Below are 25,920 nucleotides of genomic sequence, written 5' to 3' on the forward strand. Positions count from 1 at the left end.
CCATCTATTCTTAATAAGATATAATTTTTAATTGCATACCTTTGGCTTAAAGCTCAACATTCAGAAAATGAAGATCATGGCATCCAGTCCCATCACTTCATGGGAAATAGATGGGGAAACAGTGGAAACAGTGTCAGACTTTATTTTTCTGGGCTCCAAAATCACTACAGATGGTGAATGCAGCCATGAAATTAAAAGATGTTTACTCCTTGGAAGGAAAGTTATGACCAACCTAGATAGTATATTGAAAAGCAGAGACATTACTTTGCCAACAAAGGTTTGTCTAGTCAAGGCTATGGTTTTTCCTGTGGTCACGTATGGATGTGAGAGTTGGACTGTGAAGAAGGCTGAGCGCCGAAGAATTGATGCTTTTGAACTGTGGTGTTGGAAAAGACTCTTGAGAGTCCCTTGGACTGCACGGAGATCCAACCAGTCCATTCTGAAGATCAGCCCTGGGATTTCTTTGGAAGGAATGATGCTGAAGCTGAAACTCCAGTACTTTGGCCACCTCATGTGAAGACTTGACTCATTGGAAAAGACTCTGATGCTGGGAGGGATTAGGGGCAAGAGGAGAAGGGGACGACAGAGGATGAGATGGCTGGATGGCATCACTGACTCGATAGACGTGAGTCTGAGTAAACTCCGGGAGTTGGTGATGGACAGGGAGGCCTGGTGTGCTGCGTTTCATGGGATCGCAAAGAGTTGGACATGACTGAGCGACTGATCTGATCTGATCTGATACTTAGGTTATAAGTAATCTAACATCTAAGAAAACCACTTAACTTTACCTACCCTAGCAGAAAACCTGTAATCATCTGACATGAGCTTCCTGTTGAAATGTCTCAACAAGTTTGTAGCCTTTTAAATAATTAAGAAAATTAGCAATATTGTAATATTTTGAAATTAGCCTGTCTAGTAATTAAATAAGCTACAGAAGAAGCTAAAATAAAATTTGATGAAAATTGGCAAAAGGCAAAAAAGTAGACACTTGTTTTGACATTTACAATTAATTCCACACAAATATTTGTTTAATCAGACAATGTGGTTAATCACCAAGGTGAAACTGAAAGTTACCAACACTGAATGCTGGTATAAAAGTTAATAAATTCAGTTCATAATCATTATGTGCATGCTAGTTATAATGATTTACTGTCCATACCAAATCTTTATAAGCATTGTAATTAAATATAAAATGCACATTAGAATTATAATGAGTAATTAGGGCAACATAGCTAATATGCATGAAAATCCCAAAGCTCATTAACATGTAAAAAGACAAAACCTGTTCTGCCTAGTATTTCGGATATTTTCTATACTAAATGGATGCCAGTAGAGTCTGTACATTGTTTACCATTTTTGGTTTTTATGAATAATGCATTTAAAACACACCCTGGAACATTAGGTTTAGTTACCAAAAACAGGCTTATTTCCATTTTGGAAGAAACAGAGCTAGTACACACATATAAATACATGCACAAAACGACACTAAAATAGTTATTTGATGCTTTTAGTAGACCACCTCATAGGATTACTTCAGTAAGGAGGACATAAAACCATAATGGACTGTTATTTCATGGGGCACACAGTGGAACTCTCTGTAAAGAGGCTGAAGATAATAAACCCAATGGGGAGCATTGTCTTGACACTCTTTACTCTTTTTACATTATTGTCATACTCACCTCCTACTATGAACTTCCATTTATTTAAAAAAAAATGGTGAAATCAAATTCAGGCAGAAATCCTAAAACAAGCATTTAACCAAAATGATAACAGAAACAGAGCATATTGCTTCTCACATTGTTTTGGAACCATTCATTCTGCTTCTTTTATATATAAACGCATAAATTGCTTCTAATATTCCAAGTATACACAGATCACCATTCTAGTTTATATCATATCCTGCAATTTTAGATCAACTAACAACAAAGATTTCTAGTCAAAATAAACACTTATTTCCTTGGCCAACATATCCATTTATTTGACCAACACACAGCCCTGTATTTCTAAAACATGTAACTTTTTGAGATACATTTTTAGCTTTAGATTACATTTTAGGTGAAATATGCCCCAAATTCTATTATTTTCACATCCTGACCTAACAAAATTTCTTTATTTAAAAATTCCTTAAGAAGTATAAGCAACACAATACTTTAAAGCAATTATCCTTCAAATATAAATAAATTTTTTAAAAATTCATAAAAGAAGTATACATTGTTAAAAATGGCACTAATGTCAATATTTGCCAATATAATACAAATATACTTAAGTATCAATTATATATTACATGAACATAATAAACCCATTAACACTGAATCTAACTTTGTATTGCATTGAAAAAGGCTGGAGGGTAAATTATAGCAAGATCATAGAATTATAGTATTTTATAGGAAGTATCATTCATTATATTTGTTTATTCAATCAGCATTTATAAAGTGTCCACTATGTCTTCTACACTGGGCTTAAAGAAACACAGAAGATTATGACACGTTATTCGACATTTTTAATTCCACTGCAGCCCTGAGCTCCTCTAAGCCAAGAATCACTTTAATCTGTTCTTTTTTTTAAATTTTATTTTATTTTTTAACTTTACAATATTGTATTGGTTTTGCCAGATATCAAAATGAATCCGCCACAGGTTTACATGTGTTCCCCATGCTGAACCCTCCTCCATCCTCCCTCCCTATACCATCCCTCTGGGTCGTCCCAGTGCACCAGCCCCAAGCATCCAGTATCGTGCATCGAACCTGGACTGGCGACTCGTTTCATATACGATATTGTACATATTTCAATGCCATTCTCCCCATCCATCCCACCCTCTCCCTCTCCCACAGAGTCCAAAATCTGTTCTTGACCAGTGTGCTGTGCTCGGTTGTGTCCGACTCTTTGCAATCCCTTGGTCTGTAACCCGGCAGGCTCCCCTGTCCATTGAATTTCCTAGGCAAGAATACTGGAGTGGGTTGCCATTCCCTTCTACAGGGGATCTTCCCAACCCAGGAACTGAACTGATGTCTCCTGCATTGGTAGGTGGATCCTATTACCACTGAGCCACCTGGGAAGCTCATTCTTGACCAATAGCATGGAGTAAATAAATGAATTAAGAGAACATACAATAACTCAAGAAGAAATATTGAGTCAACAGATGATACATGAAGATAGAAAAACCTCCCACATTTTTCAGATGCATTGTATTTGTAGTAGCTGAAGAAATGGGGAGTCTTCCTAAGGTGAGTCCTCATCAGCCTTTCCAGAGTGTTTTAATAACACCTTCCTGACATGCTAGCTTTCCACCATACTTGGTTTGCACAGCACTTACTGTTCTTTTGGTTTCCATGGTACCTCTGTTCTCTATGATATATCCTCAGTCAGACATTCTTCACACTAGCTTACTCACAAATCTAGTTTGTTTTGGATGCTTCTGAGAAAATAAACCTTCCTATTCAAGGCAGACCCATAGAACTCACTTTGGCTTCAGAATGGAAGAAACTTTGAGCACAAATGGCTGTAGAAAATTCTTCAGAATTCCCTGGCAGTCCAGTGGTTAAGACTTTCACTGTGGAGGGCCCCAGTATGATGGAGGGGGAACTAAGATCCCATAAGCCATGCAGCACCTCCAAAAAGAAAAGAAAATTCTACCCTACCAAGGTCTAGATTGTTCCTTGGCAAAGCTGACTTCCATCCCAATCCAAATGTAGACACAGTAATATTTCCCAGACCTAATGATGATGCGCTTGACCACGTGACTGCTTTGACTAATGGGCATTACCGATATGACAGAGTAAACACATGAGAAATAGATGTTGACTGTTATATGTCACCAAGATAAAATAGTGATTTGTTACACAGTATTATTGTGGCAATAGCAACTGAAACATGGAATAAAACTATAGGCTATCTGTGAATGCTTTCTGAGTCCCATATATTGATGAAAGCCATAGACAAATATTGCTTGAATTTTTTCTAGAGCTATGCTTTCCAGGTACATAGTATTTTAATGCTGAGTTATATACAGTTATAATGCTACATGTCTGCTAAGTCACTCCAGTTGTGTCTGACTCATTGTGACCCCATGAACTGTGGACTACCAGGCTCTTCTCTCCATAGGATTCTCCAGGCAGAAGTACTAGAGTGGGTTGCCATGCTCTCCTCCAGGGGATCTTCCTGACCCAGGGATGGATTCTGCAGCTCCTACATTGCAGGCAGATTCTCTACCACTGAACCACCTGGGAACTCCACATATAATGCTACATGTGATATTATATAATATATATAAATAAAATGCTAAAGTTAACCATTTAAATTAAGATACTGTTGCTGCTACTGCTAAGTCGCTTCAGTCGTGTCTGACTCTGTGCGACCCTAGAGATGGCAGCCCACCAGGCTCCCCCATCCCTGGGATTCTCCAGGCAAGAACACTGGAGTGGGTTGCCATTTCCTTCTCCAATGCATGAAAGTGAAAAGTGAAAGTGAAGTTCCTCAGTCGTGTCCGCCTCCTAGCGACCCCATGGACTGCAGCCTACCAGGCTCATCCATCCATGGATTTTCCAGGCAAGAGTACTGGAATGGGGTGCCATTGCATTCTCCAATACTTTGTTCCAAATCATATCTAAAACGCTAAGGAGTATATTAAATTTGATTACATTTAAATTAATATATTTATATATAATATATAATAAATATATCCAATATACATTTATTATTATATATCATTAATATCTATTTCTGTTTTATTGACTATGCCAAAGCCTTTGACTGTGTAGATCACAATAAACTGGAAAATTCTGAAAGAGATGGGAATACCAGACCACCTGACCTGCCTCTTGAGAAACCTATATGCAGGTCAGGAAGCAACAGTTAGAACTGGATACGGAACAACAGTTTGGTTCCAAATAGGAAGAGGAGTACATCGAGGCTGTGTATTGTCACCCTGCTTATTTAACTTATATGCACAGTACATCATGAGAAATGCTGGGCTGGAAGAAGCACAAGCTGGAATCAAGATTGTCAGGAAAAGTATCAATAAGCTCAGATATGCAGATGACACCACCCTTATGGCAGAAAGTGAAGAGGAGCTAAAAAGCCTCTTGATGAAAGTGAAAGAGGAGAGTGAAAAAGTTGACTTAAAGTTCAACATTCAGAAAACAAAGATCATGGCATCTGGTCCCATCACTTCATGGCAAATAGATGGGGAAACAGTGGAAACAGTGTCAGAGTTTAATATTTTGGGCTCCAAAATCACTGCAGATGGTGACTGCAGCCATGAAATTAAAAGATGCTTACTCCTTGGAAGAAAAGCTATGACCAACCTAGATAGCATATTGAAAAGCAGAGACATTACTTTGCCAACAAGGTCCGTCTAGTCAAGGCTATGGTTTTTCCAGTGGTCATGTATGGATGTGAGAGTTGGACTGTGAAGAAGGCTGAGTGCTGAAGAATTGATGCTTTTCAACTGTGGTGTTGGAGAAGACTCTTGAGAGTCCCTTGGACTGCAAGGAGATCCAACCAGTCCATTCTAAAGGAGATCAGTCCTGGATATTCTTTGGAAGGACTGATGCTAAAGCTCAAACTCCAATACTTTGGCCACCTCATGCGAAGAGTTGACTCATTGGAAAAGACGCTGATGCTGGGAGGGATTGGAGGCAGGAGGAGAAGGGTATGACAGAGGATGAGATGGCTGGATGGCATCACTGACTCGATGGATGTGAGTTTGAGTGAACTCTGGGAGTTGGTGATGGACAGGGAGGCCTGGCGTGCTACAATTCATGGGGTCGCAAAGAATCAGACACAACTGAGTGACTGAACTGAACTGAACTGATCATAATATAGTATACATTATATACATATAAATATTCATCTAAATAAGTATGAGTGCCTGCATTCTGAGTCACTTCGGTCATGTCCGACTTACTGTGACTCTATGGACTGTAGCCCACCACGCTCCCCATCCATAGAATTTTCCAGGCAAAAAATCAGAGTAGGTTGCCATGCCCTCCTCCAGAGGATCTTCCTAACCCAGGAATCGAACCCATGTCTCTTATGTCTCCTACATTGGCAGGTGGGTTCTTTACCACTAGCACCATGTGGCAAGCCCCTCTAACTAAGTGTAAAGGGGTGAAAAAACATAAGTTATATAGAGAATGGCCTATGGAAGAGCAAGGGCAGAAACAGGGGGCCAGTTGGGATACTTGCAATATATTAGGCAAGAGGTAAATTTAGCTTGTTGGCCTCCCTGGTGGCTCAGCGGTAAAGAATCTGCCTGCCAAACAGGAGACTCAGATTCAATCCCTGAGTTGGGAAGATCCTCTGAAGAAGGAAATGGCAATCCACTCCAGTATTCTTGCCTAGGAAATCTCATGAACAGAGGAGCCTGGTAGGCTGCAATCCACTGGGTCAAAAAGAGTCAGACATGATTCTGGAACAACAACAAACTTGTCTTGTAGTAGCGTGATGTTAGTGATGATATTAACACTTATGGGGTGGAGAAGAGTGATCAGTGCAGTCACTCAGTCATGTCTGACTCTGCGACCCTATGGACTACAGCACATTAGGCTTCCCTGTCCATCACCAGTTCCTAGAGCTTGCTCAAACTCATGTCCATCCAGTCCGTGATACAGTCCAACCATCTTATCTTCTGTTGTCCCTTTCTCCTCCTCCCTTCAATCTTTCCAAGCATCAGGGTCTTTTCTAATGAGTGAGTTATTCCCATCATGGTCAAAGTATTGGAGCTTCAGCTTCAGCATCAGTCCTTCCAGTAAATATTCAGGGTTAATTTTCTTTAGAAGTGATTAGTTTGACCTCCTTGCAGTCCAAGGGACTCTGGAGTCTTCTCCAACACCACAGTTAAAGGCATCAATTCTTCAGCGCTAAGCTTTCTTTATAGTCCAACTCTCACATCCACATGACTACTGAAAAAACCATAGCTTAGCCTATACAGACCTTTGTCTGCAAAGTAATACCTCTGTTTTTTAATATGCTGTCTAGGTTGGTCATAGCTTCTTCCAAGGAGAGCACATCTTTTAATTTCATGGCTGCAGTCACCATCTGCAATTATTTCGGAGCCTGAGAAAATAAAGTCTGCCACTGTTTCCCTTGCTTCCCCATCTATTTGCCATGAAGTGAGGGGACTGGATACCATGATATTAGTCTTCTGATTGTTGAGTTTTAAGCCAACTTTTTCACTCTCTTTCACTTTCATCAAGAGGCTCTTATTTCCTCTTGGCTTTCTCCCATAAGGGTGGTGCCATCTGCATATCTGAGGTTATTGATATTTCTCCTGGCAGTCTTGATTCCGGCTTGTGCTTCATCCAGCCTGGCATTTTGCATGATGTACTCTGCATATATGTTAAATAAGCAGGGTGACAATATACAGCCTTGACCTACTCCTCTCCCAATTTGGAACCAGTCTGTTGTTCCATGTCCAGTTCTAACTACTGCTTCTTGACCTGAATACAGGTTTATCAGGAGGCAGGTAAGGTGATCTGGTATTCCCATCTCTTTAGGAATTTTCCACAGTTTGCTGTGATCCATACAGTCAAAGACTTTAGGTTAGTCAATGAAGCAGATGTTCTTCTGAAATTCTCTTGCTTTTTCAATGATCCAATGGGTGTTGGCAACTTGTTCTGTGGTTCCTTTGCCTTTTCTAAAACCAGCTTGAACATCTGGGAGTTCTTGGTTCACCTACCATGGAAGCCTAGCTCAGAGAATTTTGAGCATTAATTTGCTAGTGTGTGAGATGAGTACAGTTGTGTAATAGCTGAACATACTTTGGCTTTGCCTTTCTTTGGGATTGGAATAAAAACTGACTTTTCCAGTCCTGTGGCCACTGCTGAATTTTCCAAATTTGTTGGCATAATTGGGTGCAGCACCTTCACAGCATTGTCTTTTAGAATTTGAAAAAGCTCAGCTGGAATTCCAGCACCTCCACTTGCTTTGTTTGTTATGATGCCCCCTAAGGCCCACTTGACTTCACATTCCAGGATGTCTGGGTCTAGGTGGGTGTTCAAACCATCATGGTTTTCTGAGTCATTAAGATCTTTTTTGTATAGTTCTGTGTATTCTTGCTACCTTTTCTTAATATCTTCTGCTTTTGTTAGGTCCATACTGTTTCTGTCCTTTATTGAGCCAATCTTTGCATGAAATATTCCCTTGGTATCTCTCATTTTCTTGAAGAGATCTCTAGTCTTTTCTCTTCTATTGTTTTCCTCCATTTCTTTGCATTGATCTCTGAGGAAAGCTTTCTTATCTCTCCTTGCTATTCTTTGGAACTCTACTTTCAGATGGATATATCTTTCCTTTTCTCCTTTGCCTTTTGCTTCTCTTCTTTTCTCAGCTATTTTTAAGGAATCCTCAGACAACCGTTTTGCCTTTTTGCATTTCCTTTACTTGGGGATGGTTTTAATCACTGCCCCCTGTACAATATTATGAACTTCTGTCCATAGTTCTTCAGTGAGGAGTGATAAAATGCATTTTAAAGGAAGAACCTACAATATTACTGAGTCTCTCAAGACTTGTAAATATTTTGCAATGACATTGATGATCTGGTAGTAGTAACTGTTAATCAAATGCATAGATAAGTTTTGCAAGATGAGAGCAGTAAAGAGCGAGGAATCTAGTGATTTTGACTTAAGAGGCACTAAATAAGATTGAGATTATAAGGAGGATATCGGCTGCACATGTTTATTTTTATTTCTGAGCAGAAGAGGAAAGAGCCTGAAGATTTTGCTAATAATTTATTCATGTTCTGGTGTTGCTGACATGGAATTTATTTGTTAGTCAGACTTCTCCTTTCTTGACAAACCCATCAGTTGTCAATTTCTTTTGCTGTTAAGCAGACTCTTCTCAAACCACATTTTATTTAATCATTTCAGGAAGGATGACTTTTTTTTTCCCCTTTTAAAACATTCTTAGTCCCAAATAAACCTTTGCTATTGTTTCTTAAAATTACAGGTTTTCTACTATCCCTCCTTTCCACATCTTTCAATTTCTTTAAGACACAATATTTGTAGTGAAATGTCTCTCCCACTTTATGTCTTCTTTTCTTTTGGTCTTAGCTACCTACTGTGTTTGCTCTGATTTAGCTTTCATTATCCTTAAATAGAAGTGTCCAAGACTGTGTTTTTCAGATAGGAAGAAAAATTACCTCTCAATTCTAAAACTAGTATCACTTCTTGCTAGATTGTTGTCCTCCGTGTTCAAAGTCCATGGCAAGTCTGGATAAAGCATGTCCATTTCATAGTTATGACTTCTGTTGCTTTGCTCTTTGAACCATGTAGAAATACTATAACAGGACAGCTTCCAGGTCTGAGAATACAGGTCTGAGAGTACAGCTTATTGACACCTCAAGGTAAACGGAAAGGGAGAAGCAATTCAGTTTAATGTTCACCTTCTTACTAGAGAATCTGTGCCTATAGTTGTGGAAAATGTCATTAATTTAACATGTTTCCTATAGTTTTGCTAAACCTCTAACCTTCTTCATGCATTTGAGGGCAGTAAGCAGGGGAAAAAAATGGGTAGTTTACAACTAGATTTCTGTAATGTAAATCTTAGCACTTTTTCTTTAATCCCCTCCCTTTTTTCTAGCTCCTCAAAGGCTTTCTTTTCATTCCCTCCAAGACAGTGTGTTTGGAAAGTAATTCCTTAGATTATATTAGCAATATGAATTATTCATTTCTCAGAATTAAACAATTTTAATAACTGAATTTTAATCAACTTTTTTAATGTGCTATTTTAAGATTATTGAAGGCCACAGAAACAAGAAGAAATAATAAACCATTCAGTCAACTAAGGAACTTTCAGAGGAATCTGGCCCTGAGGCCAGAGAGAAATATCAACAGATTAAAAATTAACCTAAGGAAAGATTCCATCAATGTTATCACCACCTATTACAGATTCTATCTTTATTGTTATCATTTATTTTATATTGATTTATTGCAAAAATCTTAAATTTATATATGTTTACCTTATTCACATTTTGAGAGATCAATATTAATCTTTAAAAGTGTACCATGACTTAAAGCATAAGCATAATTAAAATGTAAACAACTTATTTAAACTGATTAATTAATGCAAATAGAAAACATTTCCCCATCAGAAAAATAATCCCAAGGATATTTTCATATTTTACAGGTAATCTAAAGAAAGCATCTCAATTATTCTAATCTTTATTTGGAGGGATTCACTAAAAAGTAATTTTTATAGCAGTAAACATAATTTTGGGGGGCTCCAAAATCACTCCAGATGGTGACTGCAGCCATGAAATTAAAAGATGCTTTCTCCTTGGAAGGAAAGTTATGACCAAAATAGATAGCATATTCAAAAGCAGAGACATTACTTTGCCAACAAAGGTCTGTCTAGTCAAGGCTATGGTTTTTCCAGTGGTCATGTATGGATATGAGAGTTGGACTGTGAAGAAAGCTGAGTGCCGAAGAATTGATGCTTTTGAACTATGGTGTTGGAGAAGACTCTTGAGAGTCCCTTGGACTGCAAGGAGGTCCAACCAATCTATTCTAAAGGAGCTCAGTCCTGAGTGTTCTTTGGAAGGACTGATGCTAAAGCTGAAACTCGTACTTTGGCCACCTCATGCGAAGAGTTGACTCATTGGAAAAGACTCTGATGCTGGAAGGGATTGGGGGCAGGAGGAGAAGAGGACAATAGAGGATGAGATGGCTGGATGGCATCACTGACTCGATGGACGTGAGTTTGAGTGAACTCTGGGAGTTGGTGATGTAAAGGGAGGCCTGGCGTGCTGCAATTCATGGGGTCACAAAGAGTCGGACACAACTGAGCGACTGAACTGAACTGAACTGAACAGAAACTTATAATAGCTTCAATATGTAAAGAACATATTCAAATGTTTAAGAATTTGAACATTTGCACTGATGGGCAACTTTTGTTACAAGATCTTATGTGCTAAGAATCAAGATGTCTTTGGAGAATCCCACTTCACAATTCTTGCAGACTTGTTCAGTGTACTCAAATCAATCACATACAGCTATAATTCACCATTACTGACAACAGAGAAGAGAGCAAATCATGAATAAAATCTAAAGAAAGATTGGTGAACAGCTAGGGAAACAGTGAACCATTTAATTCCTATTGATACAGCTGGTGGCCCAATAAATCTCAGACATATTTTACAGTGGATGCATCACTGGAGTGAGCATTGCTGACTACAAGGGGACAGCTACTTCAAGCTGTAATTTCAGTAGTGCTGACCCTTGCCAAAGCATGATATGAATGAATTCTGCCTAATCACAAGCAAACTCATTATATAACCCTTTCTTTCCTGTTCTTTTATTTACTTCTTCATGAGTCACAAATAACATAACTTTCCATCCTCAAATGGCTTCTCACAGATGCACATTCATAATCAACACAATATCAGATCATTCATACCACAATATATGTGACTAATGAAAACTTAAGTATATTTAACTATCTTAAAATGATTAAATGTTATAATAGAGTTAAATCATGAGTTTAGAAAAATAATCCCTTATGTTGTAATTTCAAACAATGCACAGATTTTTTTGAGAGTGTATGGGACCAGTTCTAGGACCTTCACCAATGCCCCTAAAATCTGACTTAATACACACTTATATATCTTAGCTCTGATTTTTTTTATAAAATATTTTTCTTTTTACACATCTGTGTGAACATAAGGGAATTAGAGATCACAGCTTAATACACTGTTATAATGAATATCAAATATTGAAGTTTAGTTTACATGCAAAATTATTATCATTGTCATTCTTTTCAAAGAGACAATGATCTCATCATTTGCTTAACTGAATTAGTATATTGATCTTGTATATGCCCTAACACATGACATACCTCCACAATCGCACATCTTTCTAGAAGGGACACCTATGTGTTCCATGCACTTTTAATGTTCTGTCACATTGTTGAATCAAGCCTCTTACTTCTTGGTCAGTGAGACAGGAAACTAAGTCTACTATAAATATGTTAACAATGAATTTGCCCTTGGTTAATTACAGTAAATAAAAAAAGCAAGATATTGATGGACTTCTGGAGAGTAAACTTGATGTATAAGTTTATCTTTGAATTAATCACATGCTTGCTGTACCAAGACAATGATTAAAAAAAAAGAAAGAAAACTCAGTTTCCTTTCTATCCATATCTGATTTATCATTCTATGCTCTTAAAGATGTAAAGTTTTAAAATAAAATTAAATTTAAAAAAAACTCAAAAAAAACCACAATAAAATAAAATAAAGAGAATAGAGCTGTGATACCCTATTCATTTTCAATAATTCCTGTTTAATAATAGACAAGTTTTATTGACTTCTAACTCAGCACAGAGCATTATAAGCATGCTCCATGAAGTGTTTTATATTGCCTATACAGCAATCCTATGAAGTAGGCACTATATACTTTTCAGATGCAAAAACTGAAGTTTAGAAGGGTTAACTAAGATGGTGAATTTTAGAACCACTTTTGCTTGACAAAAAGTGGTGTCTTTTATGAAAACAAAATGGGCCTTTTTATTAATACTACAGTATGTTGCCACTGTGTAAATGTTTAAGGTCTTGACGAAGCAGAAAATACCTTACACACTGGATTATTTTCATTCTCTGTGAGAGCTTACCAGAGGTGTAATTCAATGTGAAAGTTCTTTATGCCATGAGTCATGAAGACTATGTCTATATTACAGTATTTTGATTTTTAAGAAGTCCAGTTAGATAAATATTTTAAAAATTTATCTAAGTAATAACATGGAGTTCTTATCTTTCTTTAAAATAAAATTAGTCACTGAAATAAGGACACATGTACTTCATTGATAGGGTTTATTGACCTTGTGATACATTTCTGTGAGATCTATGGAAACCTTAGAAAGATTTTCAGGTTTCCTACCCTGAGTTTCATCTTATCTTCAGGAAAGAAAGTTTTCAACTATCATCATCCCCATTTGTAGCAGTAGTATATTGAGCAAGCACATCTTTTACATCGTGTGTTCTCTGTTAGATGATAAAACCTTATTTTATTTTTTTCAGAAACTGTCCATTTGACCAAGTGTGCCATAGTGTAGTTCACAAAGTTCAGAATCTAGACCAAGGTCAACATGCTTATTTACCACAGTGTTTTCCTATGTAGCTTCTCTAGGATGAATTTCTTCATGATTTACTTCTTATTACTACCCCTCACTCTTCTTTATTGTTTTAATTATTCATCATGGTACCTTTATCATTGTCCATCATTTTGAGGAGGCAGGGTGGTGATCAAACACCTTTGAAATTATAAAGTTTCACTGCAGCTAACTCACTTCACTAAGGCTATTAAAGTAACTCTCTGATTCACTCTTTGTAATAAGACTTTGTACAAAACCAAACTTCCCAATCAGGATGGTAAGAGAGGAAGAAGGTCTTTGTGGCTATTGTCATGTAACTAAGAAAGCTTGAATCTTGATTAGGCTTGTTGGGTGCCAAGTGCAGAGGTTCTGTTGCTTGCACCTGCAGAGCCTGGAGTTTTGGGTAAAGAACCTTTAATTATCTTCATCCTGAAATGACTGGCTAAACAATGACAGGAAATATCCCACTGAGTAAATGAAAAGGGAAGACTCCTTTTCTATGAACATCTAATCACACAGGTGTTAAATATCCCTTCTTGACCCTTTCACTGCTGGTCTTCCTCATCATCTGTTCTTTGCTGTTTCCTGCATTTGTCTAATAACATTCATCTGAAACTGAATTTTTTGTTCACTATACAATTGCTTCAATTTATAGCCATATACAATTTGATACAAGGGTAGGATGCCTAATTTCAGCATTGCAAAGGAATCAGTCTATTCCCGAGGATGCCACTGTACTCATGAATTCGAGGAATCCAAATAATCACCTTCTTTGCCACGTTGGTGTAATTTAAAAAGTTACGTTTGACTAGAACAGCAACAACAACAAATATATTTCCATAGAAAGAAAAAAAGAAAACAGTTCCAGAAATAAAAATGCTTGTGTATGCACATGTTTACACTCCTACTCCCACTTCTATTCCAGGACCGAAATTCACAGAACAACACAGTATGATGGGGAAAGAAATAAGCTCTGGAAGCAACTACTCAGATTTTATCATTTGATTGTCTTTTCTAGGAAGAGCCCCAAGATGATTTCCTAAAACATGGAACATTTCAGGGGAAACAGTGCTTTGTACAACTTTACTGATCACACATAAAATGCATTGTTATAGCTCCAGTTAGAGATGTAATTAGCCATAATTGTTGTGAGGTATATATTTCTGGCCAAAAAAGTGGCCATATCCTTCTGATGCAAATAATTACATCACATAAAACTCGTTAGTACCTTATAGCTCATGAGCACACAGAAGTTAGTTAAAGCAGTGATGAAAAGTCATGTATCACATAACAGAGGATGTGCAATAGACCTTAGACATCTACTTCTCCAACTGTCCAAAATACCCAGAATATGCTCCACAAAATATTTGGCCCTCAAGAACTCAGTATAAAATGCTCTGTAATTCTGTGCTCTCATAAATTTGGAAAAGCTCCATACTGTGAGATTCACAAGGAATACATGAGCGTCACAGTCTCTGAGATATGCTCTAGAAAAGAAAACTATTGGGTTTGATTAGACATTTCAGTGACCACAGAACTCTTATTTATACAAAGTAATAGGATTCAGAATGGTGTAAACTTGGAATTTTACTAAACATGTCTTCTCACTGCCAGTTAACTAAAATGAGTTGACTCAAGTCCAATGTGACCAATGATCTATTTAATTAAATTTTCTCTCAATTCTTGCCTTTTCTATGGATTGGCCAATGATTTTCTCATCATCCTAAAGATTACTACAACAGGCTTCTAGCCGTTCTGCCAGTTTCCTCTCCTGCCTCTATGCAGACCATGTTCCACACAGTGGCCAAAAATCTGTATAAAATGTTAATCAACTCATATCATACATCTGCTCAAAATCTCCACAACCTCATCTTAAAATAAAATTCAAAGGCTTTACCATCAGCTCCAAGACCCTCCGAATCTGAGTTCCAGCTGCCTATCCAACCTTCTCTTCTGGATTCTTCTGTTCACTTAATCTGCTCAAGTCACATTGACTGTTTTGCTGCTTCTCAAACCTGTTAAGCATGTTTCTACCTCAGTGATTTCCCCTCAGGGTCTTTGAGTTTTCTTTTTTTCTTTTATTTTAATAATTTTCTATAGAAAACCACATGATTTCTTTCCTCACATCGTTTACTTCTCTGCTCAAATTCTCTTCTTTATCAATAAGTAGCTCTGTAACTTCACCACATAAAAGAACCCACCTTGCATTCCTTTTTCTTTCATCTTGCTCAATTTCCGTCTTAGTTTGTATCACTCCCTTACTGTTTATTTACTGTTTGCACATTCATGTACATGTATGCATACATACAAACTCAAGAATCTTAGTCTTATGAGGCCAGGGATGTTATAATTTTTATTAATGTAGTCTTCAATAAAAAGTACCTGTTGAGTTGATGAAGGAATGAAGAATAAATAAAGGGGTGGATCTACTTCCTCTTGTACAGTCATTTTCAAAAAAGGCAGAATAATATGCATAAGGGTTCATTCATGTCCCAAAGAAAAATCAATACAGTTTTCAAGTTCAAGTTTATAATTTTAGCCTCAAAATGAAATGTATTTGAGACTTGCCTCTCTATATTGATTACTTACACCCCATGGCCCTTTAATTCTCTAACACATAAAACACTCTCAGGACCTTTTCTTACTCACAGTGTTAATTCCTATTTCATTTTTTATCTAGGCTTCCATATGCTGTTTTAGTATCTTTCTGTTTTTCAGTGTCCATTTCAGCAGCCCGTGAACCCTCTAGACAACATGATCATGTCCCTTTAACTTGTATGCTTACCAAGTGTTGAGCCATATGCACACTGTACTGCATAAAAGGCTTTTAATGACAAATTAGATTTTTATTTAGGTTCATTATGCCTGGGTTTTCAGGCCATGTTCCGGATTTCATGGTTTTGGTTGTAATGAGTCATGGCCCCCTTGACAGACAAGGGAGTAATTGAACTAGCTAGGTTTTCAATAGAAACTTGTGATGGATCTCCTGTTGCATATGTTATTTCATCTTCAATAATAGTTGGATATCATAAAAGATTATGGCCTCATAGTGTGACAGAGAGAGAAATACATGAAAGTCTGTGAAAACAGAGTGAAAATACAATCTTACCTATATTTCTTACAAGCAAAACAGTGTCATAATAATTGACATAAGGGGTTGTTATTTATAGATATCTTTTGTATTGTTATTGCCTTATAAGGGGGGATGTGCATCTTTACCTAACAAAGTTAAAACTTATTAAATGGTTCTTCATGTTGAATTAGAGAGTATGTATGTGTTTGTATTTGTGTATATATAAATGTGCTTATGTATATTCTTTCATTTTCTTATTCAAACTTCTCAAAATTATTTTTGCCAAGTTATCCGCAAAACATTTATAAAAATATTTCTTTGCAAATATCTTTCTAATTGAGCCTAGTATTAAAAATAAAAATACCACAGAGAAATAGAGGTGCTAGAAATTCAAAGTAAAATATTACCCTTAACAGAAAATGATTAATCTGCTCAGGCATTTTCAAAAGGAAAGGCAATGTTCTGTTGGAAGAGTGTGTATGGTTTTTATATTCACTACATATTGAAAAATCATTAAACTCTGTACCTTTTTATTGCTTTCTAAAGAAACTTAAAATATATCCAAGGTGCACACTTAGTCAAGTCTTTTGTCTGAATGAATTAGTATTTGCGTTTTCCAGGTTCCTGTTATACTGAACTCTTTTTCATAGTGCTATTGAAATATGTACTATGCTAAACGTAGACTGGTAGAAAAAAATATTTATGGCAAAATAGAAGCATACAACACTGGAAAAATAAAATAGGAAAAATCTAGATGACTTTGCAATTGGTGATGACTTTTAGAAACCAAAGGCATAATTCATGGAAAAAAAAAAGTTGATAAATTGATTAGAATTTTTGGCTCTGTGAATCACACTATCAAGATAATGCAAAGACAATCCACAGACTGAGAAAAATATTTGCAAAAGATGCATCTGACAAGAGACTGTTATCCACAATATATAAAGAATACTTAAAACTCAATAAAAATAGTATAAACAATTCAATTTAAAAATGGATCAAAGAAGATATATAGATGACAAATAAGCACATACAAAGACACTTCACATCATGTCATTCAGTTCAGTTCAGTTCAGTTGCTCAGTTGTGTCCGACTCTACGACCCCATGAATCGCAGCACACCAGGCCTCCCTGTCCATCACCAACTCCCGGAGTTCACTCAGACTCATGTCCATCGAGTCAGTGATGCCATCCAGTCATCTCATCCTCTGTCATCCCCTTCTCCTCCTGTCCCCGATCCCTCCCAGCATCAGAGTCTTTTCCAATGAGTCAACTCTTCGCATGAGGTGGCCAAAGTACTGGAGTTTCAGCTTCAGCATCAGTCCCTCCAATGAACACCCAGGACTGATCTCCTTGAGGATGGACTGGTTGGATCTCCTTGCAGTCCAAGGGACTCTCAAGAGTCTTCTCCAACACCACAGTTCAAAAGCATCAATTCTTCGGTGCTCAGCTTTCTTTACAGTCCAACTCTCACATCCATACATGACCACTGGAAAAACCATAGCCTTGACTAGATGGACCTTTGTTGGCAAAGTAATATCTCTGCTTTTCAATATGCTATCTAGGTTGGTCATAACTTTCCCTCCAAGGAGTAAGTCATTAGTGAAATGCAAATTAAAATAGAGATACCACTACAAACCTCTTAGAATGAACAAAATCTGAAACACTAACTCCAAATGCTGATGAGAACATGGAACAACAGGAATTCTCATACATAGTTGGTAGCTATGCAAACTTTGGAAGGCAGTTTGTAAGTTTCTTACAAAACTAAACATATTCTTATCCTATAATCTAGCAATTGTACTTCTTGGTATTTACCCAAAAGAGTCGAAAATTTACATTCACACAGAAAAATGGATTTTTATAGTGGCTTTCCATGCGATTGCCAATGCTTAAAGCAACCAAGAAATTCTTTAGCAGGTGGATGGATAAATAAACTGTGGTACATACAGACAGTGAAATAGTATTCAGTGCTAAAATGAAAAGACATGGAGGAAACTTAAATAAACTTAAATAAAGCATATTACTAAGTGAAAGAAGCCAATATCAAGCCAATATGAAACATATGAAACATGTTATATGACCCCAACTACATAACATTCTGGAAAAGGCAAAAATATTAATAAAATTTAAAAAATCAGTGATTTCCGTAGAGGGGGAGTAAAAATGAGTAAGCAGATTTAGGAGGATTTAAAAATAGGAGAATTTTAAAGGCAGTGAAAATATTTTAAATAAAATGGCTTATACGTACAACTCCTAAACTCATCTACTTAACTGTTGAACCCATCTCAGTCAATGGGTATTTCTAACCTGCTGCTGCTGCTGCTGCTAAGTTACTTCAGCCGTGTCTGACTCCGTGCGACCCCATAGACAGCAGCCCACCAGGCTCCCCCGTCTCTGGGATTCTCCAGGCAAGAACACTGGAGTGGGTTGCCATTTCCTTCTCCAATGCATGAAAGTGAAAAGTGAAAGTGAAGTTGCTCAGTCATGTCTGACTCTAAGCCAAATAAAATCACCCTCAATTTTTTTTTTTACATCTGTCAAAAAATCCTATTGGCTCCAACTTCACAACGTACCTCAAAGCCAGTAACTTTCCACTACTCAGGTGCTACCACCATAATCTGAGCTGCCCACATCACTTGCCTTACTTACTGTAGCAGCTTTCATCCTGTCTTCATGATAATCTTTTCTCAACACAGCAGCCTGTGATGTGATACTTTTAAAACAAAAGCCAGATTATGCCCCCTGCCCCCCCGCCTCTGTAGTGGTTCACCATCTCATTCAGAGTAGAAACCAAGTCCTTAAAATTGCCCTCAAGGTCCCATTTAATTTTCCATCCTTTGGCTCCATATATTATTCAGGGTTCTCACAGAAAAATAAAACCAATATATATGTGTGTATCTACATATACATACAAACATATATGCTGCTGCTAAGTCGCTTCAGTTGTGTCCGACTCTGTGCAACCCCAGAGATGGCAGCCCACCAGGTTCCTCTGTCCCTGGGATTTTCCAGGCAAGAAAACTGGAGTGGGTTGCCTTTTCCTTCTCCAGCAAATCCCTCAGTCATGTCTGTCTCTTTGTGACCCTATGGACTGTAAGCCTGCCAGTCTCCTCTGTCCATGGAATTCTCCAGGCAAGAATACTGGAGTGAGTAGCCATTCCCTTCTCCTATGCTATGACGAATATTTTTAAGCATCATTTTGTGCCAGGCACTGTGCTTTGACCTCTGAATAAGCAGAGATAAATCAGATATTTATCCTGCCTTTAGGCAGCTGACAAGGAAGCCTGGTGTATCCATCATTACAAGACACAAAGTGTATGTTATGAGAGATTTAGAGAAACTATTCTGAAAAAAAGAGAGCTATTTCCTGCCAGAGCAAGGAAGAGTAAGGAGATGGTGACCCCAAAATTTGGGCCTTGAATCTGTGGAAATGAGAAAGGATAGCATTCCAGGTAGAAGGAAATACATTTTAAAAAATCACTAACATGATAGGGAGTAAGGAAAAACACAGAATAGGAAGACTTCAGACTTTGGGTCAACATGCCTGACATGAAATCCAAACTCTGCAGCTAAGTAGCTGTGTGACCTCAGACAAATTATTTAACCTCTCTGAGTTTCAGTTCTCACATTTGTAAAATTGGGATAATACCATCTAGCTTAGAGCATTACTGTGAGGAAATCATGAACATAAAGCACGGAGCCACCATGACTGGCTCCCAGCCGTCACTCAGTGAATGAGAGCTATTATTGAAGTGTAGTTTGACTGGAGTACAGATGAAGTGTTCCCCTCAACAATGCCATTTTTCCAATAGGAAGCAAGGCCAAAATGTATTGCATTTACTCTGCACTCCCTAGGAACATTTGTCTATTGTCCAACTTGAAAAATGAAGCTGAAAATGACTGGTCTCATATGAGGAGCATAAAACACTGAAAATGTGATGCATTGGTCTATCAGGCATAAGATTGCTTTGAATGTAGAAGGAATAAAAATATGTGTGCTATATTTCTGTTGAAGATTATTTTAACTAACCCACCAGTTTCTTTCTTTCTTTGTTTCTTTTTCAGTTGCTCCTACAATTCAGGAAATTAAATCTGGCACCGTGGCCCCCGGACGCAGTGGATTGATAAGATGCGAAGGTGCAGGTGTGCCGCCTCCGGCCTTTGAATGGTACAAAGGGGAGAAGAAGTAAGGACTTTGTGATTATTACTCTGTATCAAGCACTTTGAGCTAATGTGTTTGTGTTTCAGATATTTACTTTAAGCAGTTTCTTTAACTGGCTTGAATGATTCTTAGCAGCCTTCTCTGGGGCACGAAGAGGCCCACGTGGGAGGGATGAGTAGCTAATAGCATCCAGAAGAAATGTCCACTTTGGTTTATATGATCTCAGAAATGCCAGCAAATCCCCCATCACTGATGCCTTTCATTTCTACCCCTCCCTTCGGAGCCAGCACACCATTGCTCTTTCTGGAAACCATGTTTACTTGGGAAATAAACCAGCTCTTAAAGGACTTGGGCCCAGCTTCCATAAGAGCACTCCAAAAGCAATCAGAGCCGCTGACTCTGCCTGGCTTCCTTGATCAGCCTAACCCTTTTACCTACCTCTCTCTCCCTTAAGACATTTTAACATTTTGTTTTTATAGAATATGGCATTTCAGGTATTCTATCACTAAAGGGACTGTAGAGGGATAAACTGCATGGTTGAAGGACTAATGAAGGGGATTTTAGGGCTACTCTAACATCAGCTCTATATGATTGTCCCCTTGAGGCACTTCTGAAAGTCTTAGCAAGAGCTGTTGAACAAGACAAGACAAGACTTAAGGACTTTCTCTTTACTTTCAACCAGTGGGCTCATTCAGACCTCTTCACCTGTTCTTATCAAGCCAACAAAGAAGAATGGGACCCCTGTGGATTAAATGGAAGATATAATACAGAGGAGAGGATATCATCTAAATGGCTTCAAAATTAAGGAGGGAATGTATGCTAGAAAATGTTAGTTTGGACCATATGAAATTTAAATTTTTTTTCAGTCAAAAAGGCTAAATATTGGCAATGCCATACTGTTCAACATAAACATATGAGGTTTATTAAGTGTCATGTCTCATAACTAATTACAGCTAAGTGTCTGAACAGAAAACAGGTGAAATCACATAAGAACTTAGATGTTGCCACAATGGATGAAAATGGATGTGACATGAGTAGGTACTTTGTTTCTTAAACTGTAATCAAAAGAGGATTTATGGGAAATATTCTCCTTTAACATCAGCCTTAACAATAAAACAATAAAAGATATCCCCATAACTATCTTATTTGTTTTGGATAACTGATAGTGGATTCACCTAGAATTTTTTTGCAGTTATTTTATATGCAACCTCTTCTACAATTTGGGCTACTTAATTTCTAATTTTTTTGCTAATTAATTATTGCTTTTATTAATTTGAAATCTTGGTGGCTTTTGGAAGCTCCCCTATATTTTTATAAACCTAAAATTAGATAAACTCATCTGTGGTCACCCTTATCCCAACCCTACAAGATTATATATCTGGCAATATAACCTTCCTCAGATTCTGATAATCCAGGTTAAGAAGTTTTCAGTTTGTGATGATGAATAGAGGTAAACATCTAGAAGCATGGTTCTCAATCCTTTGAAAATTATGAAACCCTTTGTTCAAATATAATCCTATTTGAAGACCCACTAAATAATATCTGTGAAAGTAGGGGTGAATGGAGTCTCAGTTCTATCTACTCAGAGCCCCCCTTCCGTTAGGATGTCCTTGTAACTCCTTCCCCCATCCCTGGTTCTCCACAAAGCACACTTTTTAAAAAGTGGTTTAAATTATTTTACATATCTTTCAAATTCACTTTTGAAACTGTGTCATGCCTTTCTGAAAGGTTAATGAGCAGGATTATTCTTAGTAGCACAAGTGAGAACTCCTTTGTTAAAGTCCATTTTATTTCTACTATTTTTTTTTTTTTTTTGCTATATCTCTCTCTTCCACTTTCCTAAATTCAGTGACCATTGTCAAAAAGACTACAACAACCCTCACCCCACTTGCTTGGCCTATACCAAAGACAGAAGAGAGCCAAGTTGTGTCTGCAGTTGTAGCTTCATTGTTTTGTTTTGTTTTGTTTTTTTCCCCAAGTTGGGAAATGGACTATAACTTTTCAGAGGAGTTTAGAACTGCTACAAAAATAGGTTGATTAATTCTCCCCAATCAGAGCCCTTCCCTGATACACTCATTCACAGAAAAAAATCTAGTAGCTGTGAAAATCAAATGCACTTTCAAAGGCAAATATATATTTTATTTAAGAATGAAGCATACATTTATCATTTGTTAGAGTTGTATTTGAAGAAATATCCAAATACCACTAGAATATATAAATCTATCTTCTCAAAACTACAAAAAAAAAAAAAAATTTGAATATGTGTAGGGAGTGAGAGAAAGAAAACTTCTGCTTGTCAAATGATTGTTGTTACACTCACTAGTGTATCTACCATGCTACCTTCAGGGCCCAGGACATTTAAAAGATTTATTTTACCAAAATAAAAAGCTATCTATGTGATAAGCACTTCGTATTTAACATTAACCCATTTTATTTTCACAACAAACCTATAGAAAGATAATATTTTTATCCTTACCTCTTGCTGAAGAGAAATCTAGCACAGTGTATTTACAATAAGTACTTTGCACAAGTCTATAGTTAATGACAGAGCTGGAAATTGAACCCAAGAAGTCTTGCAAATATTCAGATGGAGTTCATGGATTTAACGTCTATACTGTGACACCTAGTATGGTCATGGGACCTCGGGATCTATCAAAAATAATTTGAAAAGTCAATGTTAAATGCCAGGATAAAGGCATTTCAGGTAACTTATCAGTTAGCAAAATAAGACCGAACATAGAAACATTCGCTTATACTTTCTCCGTTGGTTTAGTCAAAGACACAGAAATAATGGAGTCAAGGTAACTATACAGAAAAGAAACAGATACAGCATGTTTTGGGGTTGTTTTCTTGACTTCAAGGTTGTTAACAGAAGCATGAGGCTGTCAGAGACTCTCTTGGAACAGAGCAGAGTTTTTACAAGATCTGGAGAAGTTTTGTTTTCTTAGTTTTATTTCCTTTTATACTTGAGGCTTGAAAAATATTCAGAAATAACTTACTCTGTTCATATACTTTTGTACATACATGCTCAGTTGTGCCCAACTCTCTGCTACCTCATAGCCCACCAGGCTCCTCTGTCCATGGAATTTTCCAGGCAAGAATACTAGAGTGGGTTGCATTTCCTACTCTAGGGGATCTTCCTGACCCAGGAATCAAACTCATGTCTCTGGCAGCTCCTGCATAGGCAGGTGGATTCTTTACCCCTGGCACCACCTGGGAAGCCCATGTACTTTAAGAGATGTTTATAAAAATTCATCTTGCTTAAGTCAAGATTTTCAAAGCCAGATTTTCATTCAGATAAATATAAGCAAATAAACACAAACAAATAGGACGAAATACCTGATCATCTCTAATCTTATCTTTGCCTATAGTTGTATCATATCCTGTAAAATCCTCTTCTGTGCACTGAGAATAATCTGCTTGAAAACTTAAAAAAAAAAAAAAAGATCCTGCAAAATTAAGCACAATTTAAAGACAAGGAAGAAACATTACCAGGGATAAATTACTTCCCAGGACCTTTACATTCTGTCTCATTTATTCTTCAGACCTCTCTGAGGTATGATTTATTATCTTCAATTTACTGATGACAAAACTAAAACATAAGAAACTTAACTTGTCTAAGAGCACTCATATAAAAGATGCTATCAGGACACATTTTACCTTTGTCAGCCTCTCAACCTATGTTCTGTCCTTTGTTTACATTGCCATTATTAGTTTTCTGTTGCTAAGTAACAACCCCAAATTTAGCAACTTCAAACAGTAAGCTTTTGTTATCTCAGTATGTCTGGGTCAGGAATCCAGGAGCATTCCTGGTGGAATTCCTAGTGGGGTATGGCTCAGGGTCTCCCACCTGGTTCCCATCAAATGTCACCTGCTGCTAATCCTCTGAAGGCTTGACTAGGACTGGAGGATCAGCTGCTAAGACGGCTCAGTCCCATGCCCCACAAACTGGTGCCTGTTATTGACAGGTTGTTGTTTAGTCATTGTCTTGTCCAACTCTCTCGCGACCTCATGGACTGCAGCCCACAAGATTCCTCTGTTCATGGGATTTCCCAAGCAAGAATACTGGAATAGGTTGTCATTTCCTTCTCCAGGGAATCTTCCCAACCCAGGGATCAAACCCAAGTCTCCTGCCTTGGCAAGTGAATTATTTACCACTGAGCCACCAGGGAAGCAACCATTACTGACAGAAGGTGTCTGTTAATCACTATATAGATCTCTAAATAGGGCTGCTTGACATCTTTATAATAAGACAGTTGGTTTTCCCCAGAGCTAGTGATTCAAGAGAACACCATAGAAGCTGTTCATGACCTAGTCTGAGAAGTCTCTGTCATTTCTGCAATATATTATTGGTTATAAAAGGTGACCCTATTCAAAGAGGGAGAGATTACAGGGGAACATAAACATTAAGAGTTGAGAACCATTGGATGCCATCTTCAAAGATGTCTGTCACACTGTTTCCCTTATGAATGATGTAATTGTTTATACATTAGAAATATTAGCCATTTGACCTTTAGTTTATTGTACTGTTTGGGTAAGCATCATAGCAATGACTAAAGTTATATATTAGTTATGAAGATATTATTTCTTTGTATAATATAGTCTGGGCTTCCCAAGTGGCGCTAGTGGTAAAAAACCTACCTGCTAATGCAGGAGACATAAAAGATGTGGATTTGATCCCTGAGTTGCTAAGATCCACTGGAGGAGGGCCCAGCAACTCACTCCAGTATTCTTGCCTAGAGAATCCCATGGACAGAGGAGCCTGGAAGCTTATAGTGCATGGGGTCACAAAGAGTTGGACACGACTGAAGTGACTTAGCACACATAAAATGGTCATTTTTTTTAACACTATAGTGACTTTTAGCATACCTGGCAGGGACAATTCTAGTATGCTAAATTTTACTCTAGGTATAAATACAGTAAGTGTTGGGAGAACTAGAGTTCAGATTTTGATTACACATAAAACTAAAAATTTTAACTTTTTTGTCTTTTAAACAAAATTTTTATAATTGGATGCTAATTACTTTGCAATATTGTGATGGTTTTTGCAGACAAGACTGATAAGAAGAAATATACTCCTTATATGTAGTGAAAGGACACTTTAAGTAAATAATGTTTTTTTTTCTTAATTTTATTTTTGAAACTTTACATAATTGTATTAGTTTTGCCAAATATCAAAATGAATCCGCCACAGGTATACATGTGTTCCCATCCTGAACCCTCCTCCCTCTTCCCTCCCCATACTATCCCTCTGGGTCGTCCCAGTGCACTAGCCCCAAGCATCCAGTATCGTGCATCGAACCTGGACTGGCATCTCATTTCATACATGATATTTTACATGTTTCAATGCCATTCTCCCAAATCTTCCCACCCTCTCCCTCTCCCACAGAGTCCATAAGACTGTTCTATACATCAGTGTCTCTTTTGCTGTCTCGTATACAGGGTTATTGTTACCATCTTTCTAAATTCCATATATATGCGTTAGTATACTGTATTGGTGGTTTTCCTTCTGGCTTACTTCACTCTGTATAATAGGCTCCAGTTTCATCCACCTCATTAGAACTGATTCAAATGTATTCTTTTTAATGGCTGAGTAATA

At 37.4% G+C, this 25,920-nt stretch overlaps 1 protein-coding gene across 1 annotated transcript in view; it reads left to right on the plus strand.

Annotated features, from left to right (window-relative positions):
• The window catches only part of NEGR1 (neuronal growth regulator 1), a 1,034,996-nt gene that overhangs the window by 773,279 nt on the left and 235,797 nt on the right, over positions 1-25,920 (plus strand). Inside the window, exon 5 of the mRNA NM_001205414.2 lies at positions 20,225-20,345. Within this exon, the coding sequence (NP_001192343.2) occupies positions 20,225-20,345 (121 nt within the window). The remainder of the gene's footprint in view (positions 1-20,224; positions 20,346-25,920) is intronic.

The sequence above is a fragment of the Bos taurus genome, chromosome 3, assembly GCF_002263795.3.
Source record: "Bos taurus isolate L1 Dominette 01449 registration number 42190680 breed Hereford chromosome 3, ARS-UCD2.0, whole genome shotgun sequence".
Lineage (NCBI taxonomy): Eukaryota > Metazoa > Chordata > Mammalia > Artiodactyla > Bovidae > Bos > Bos taurus.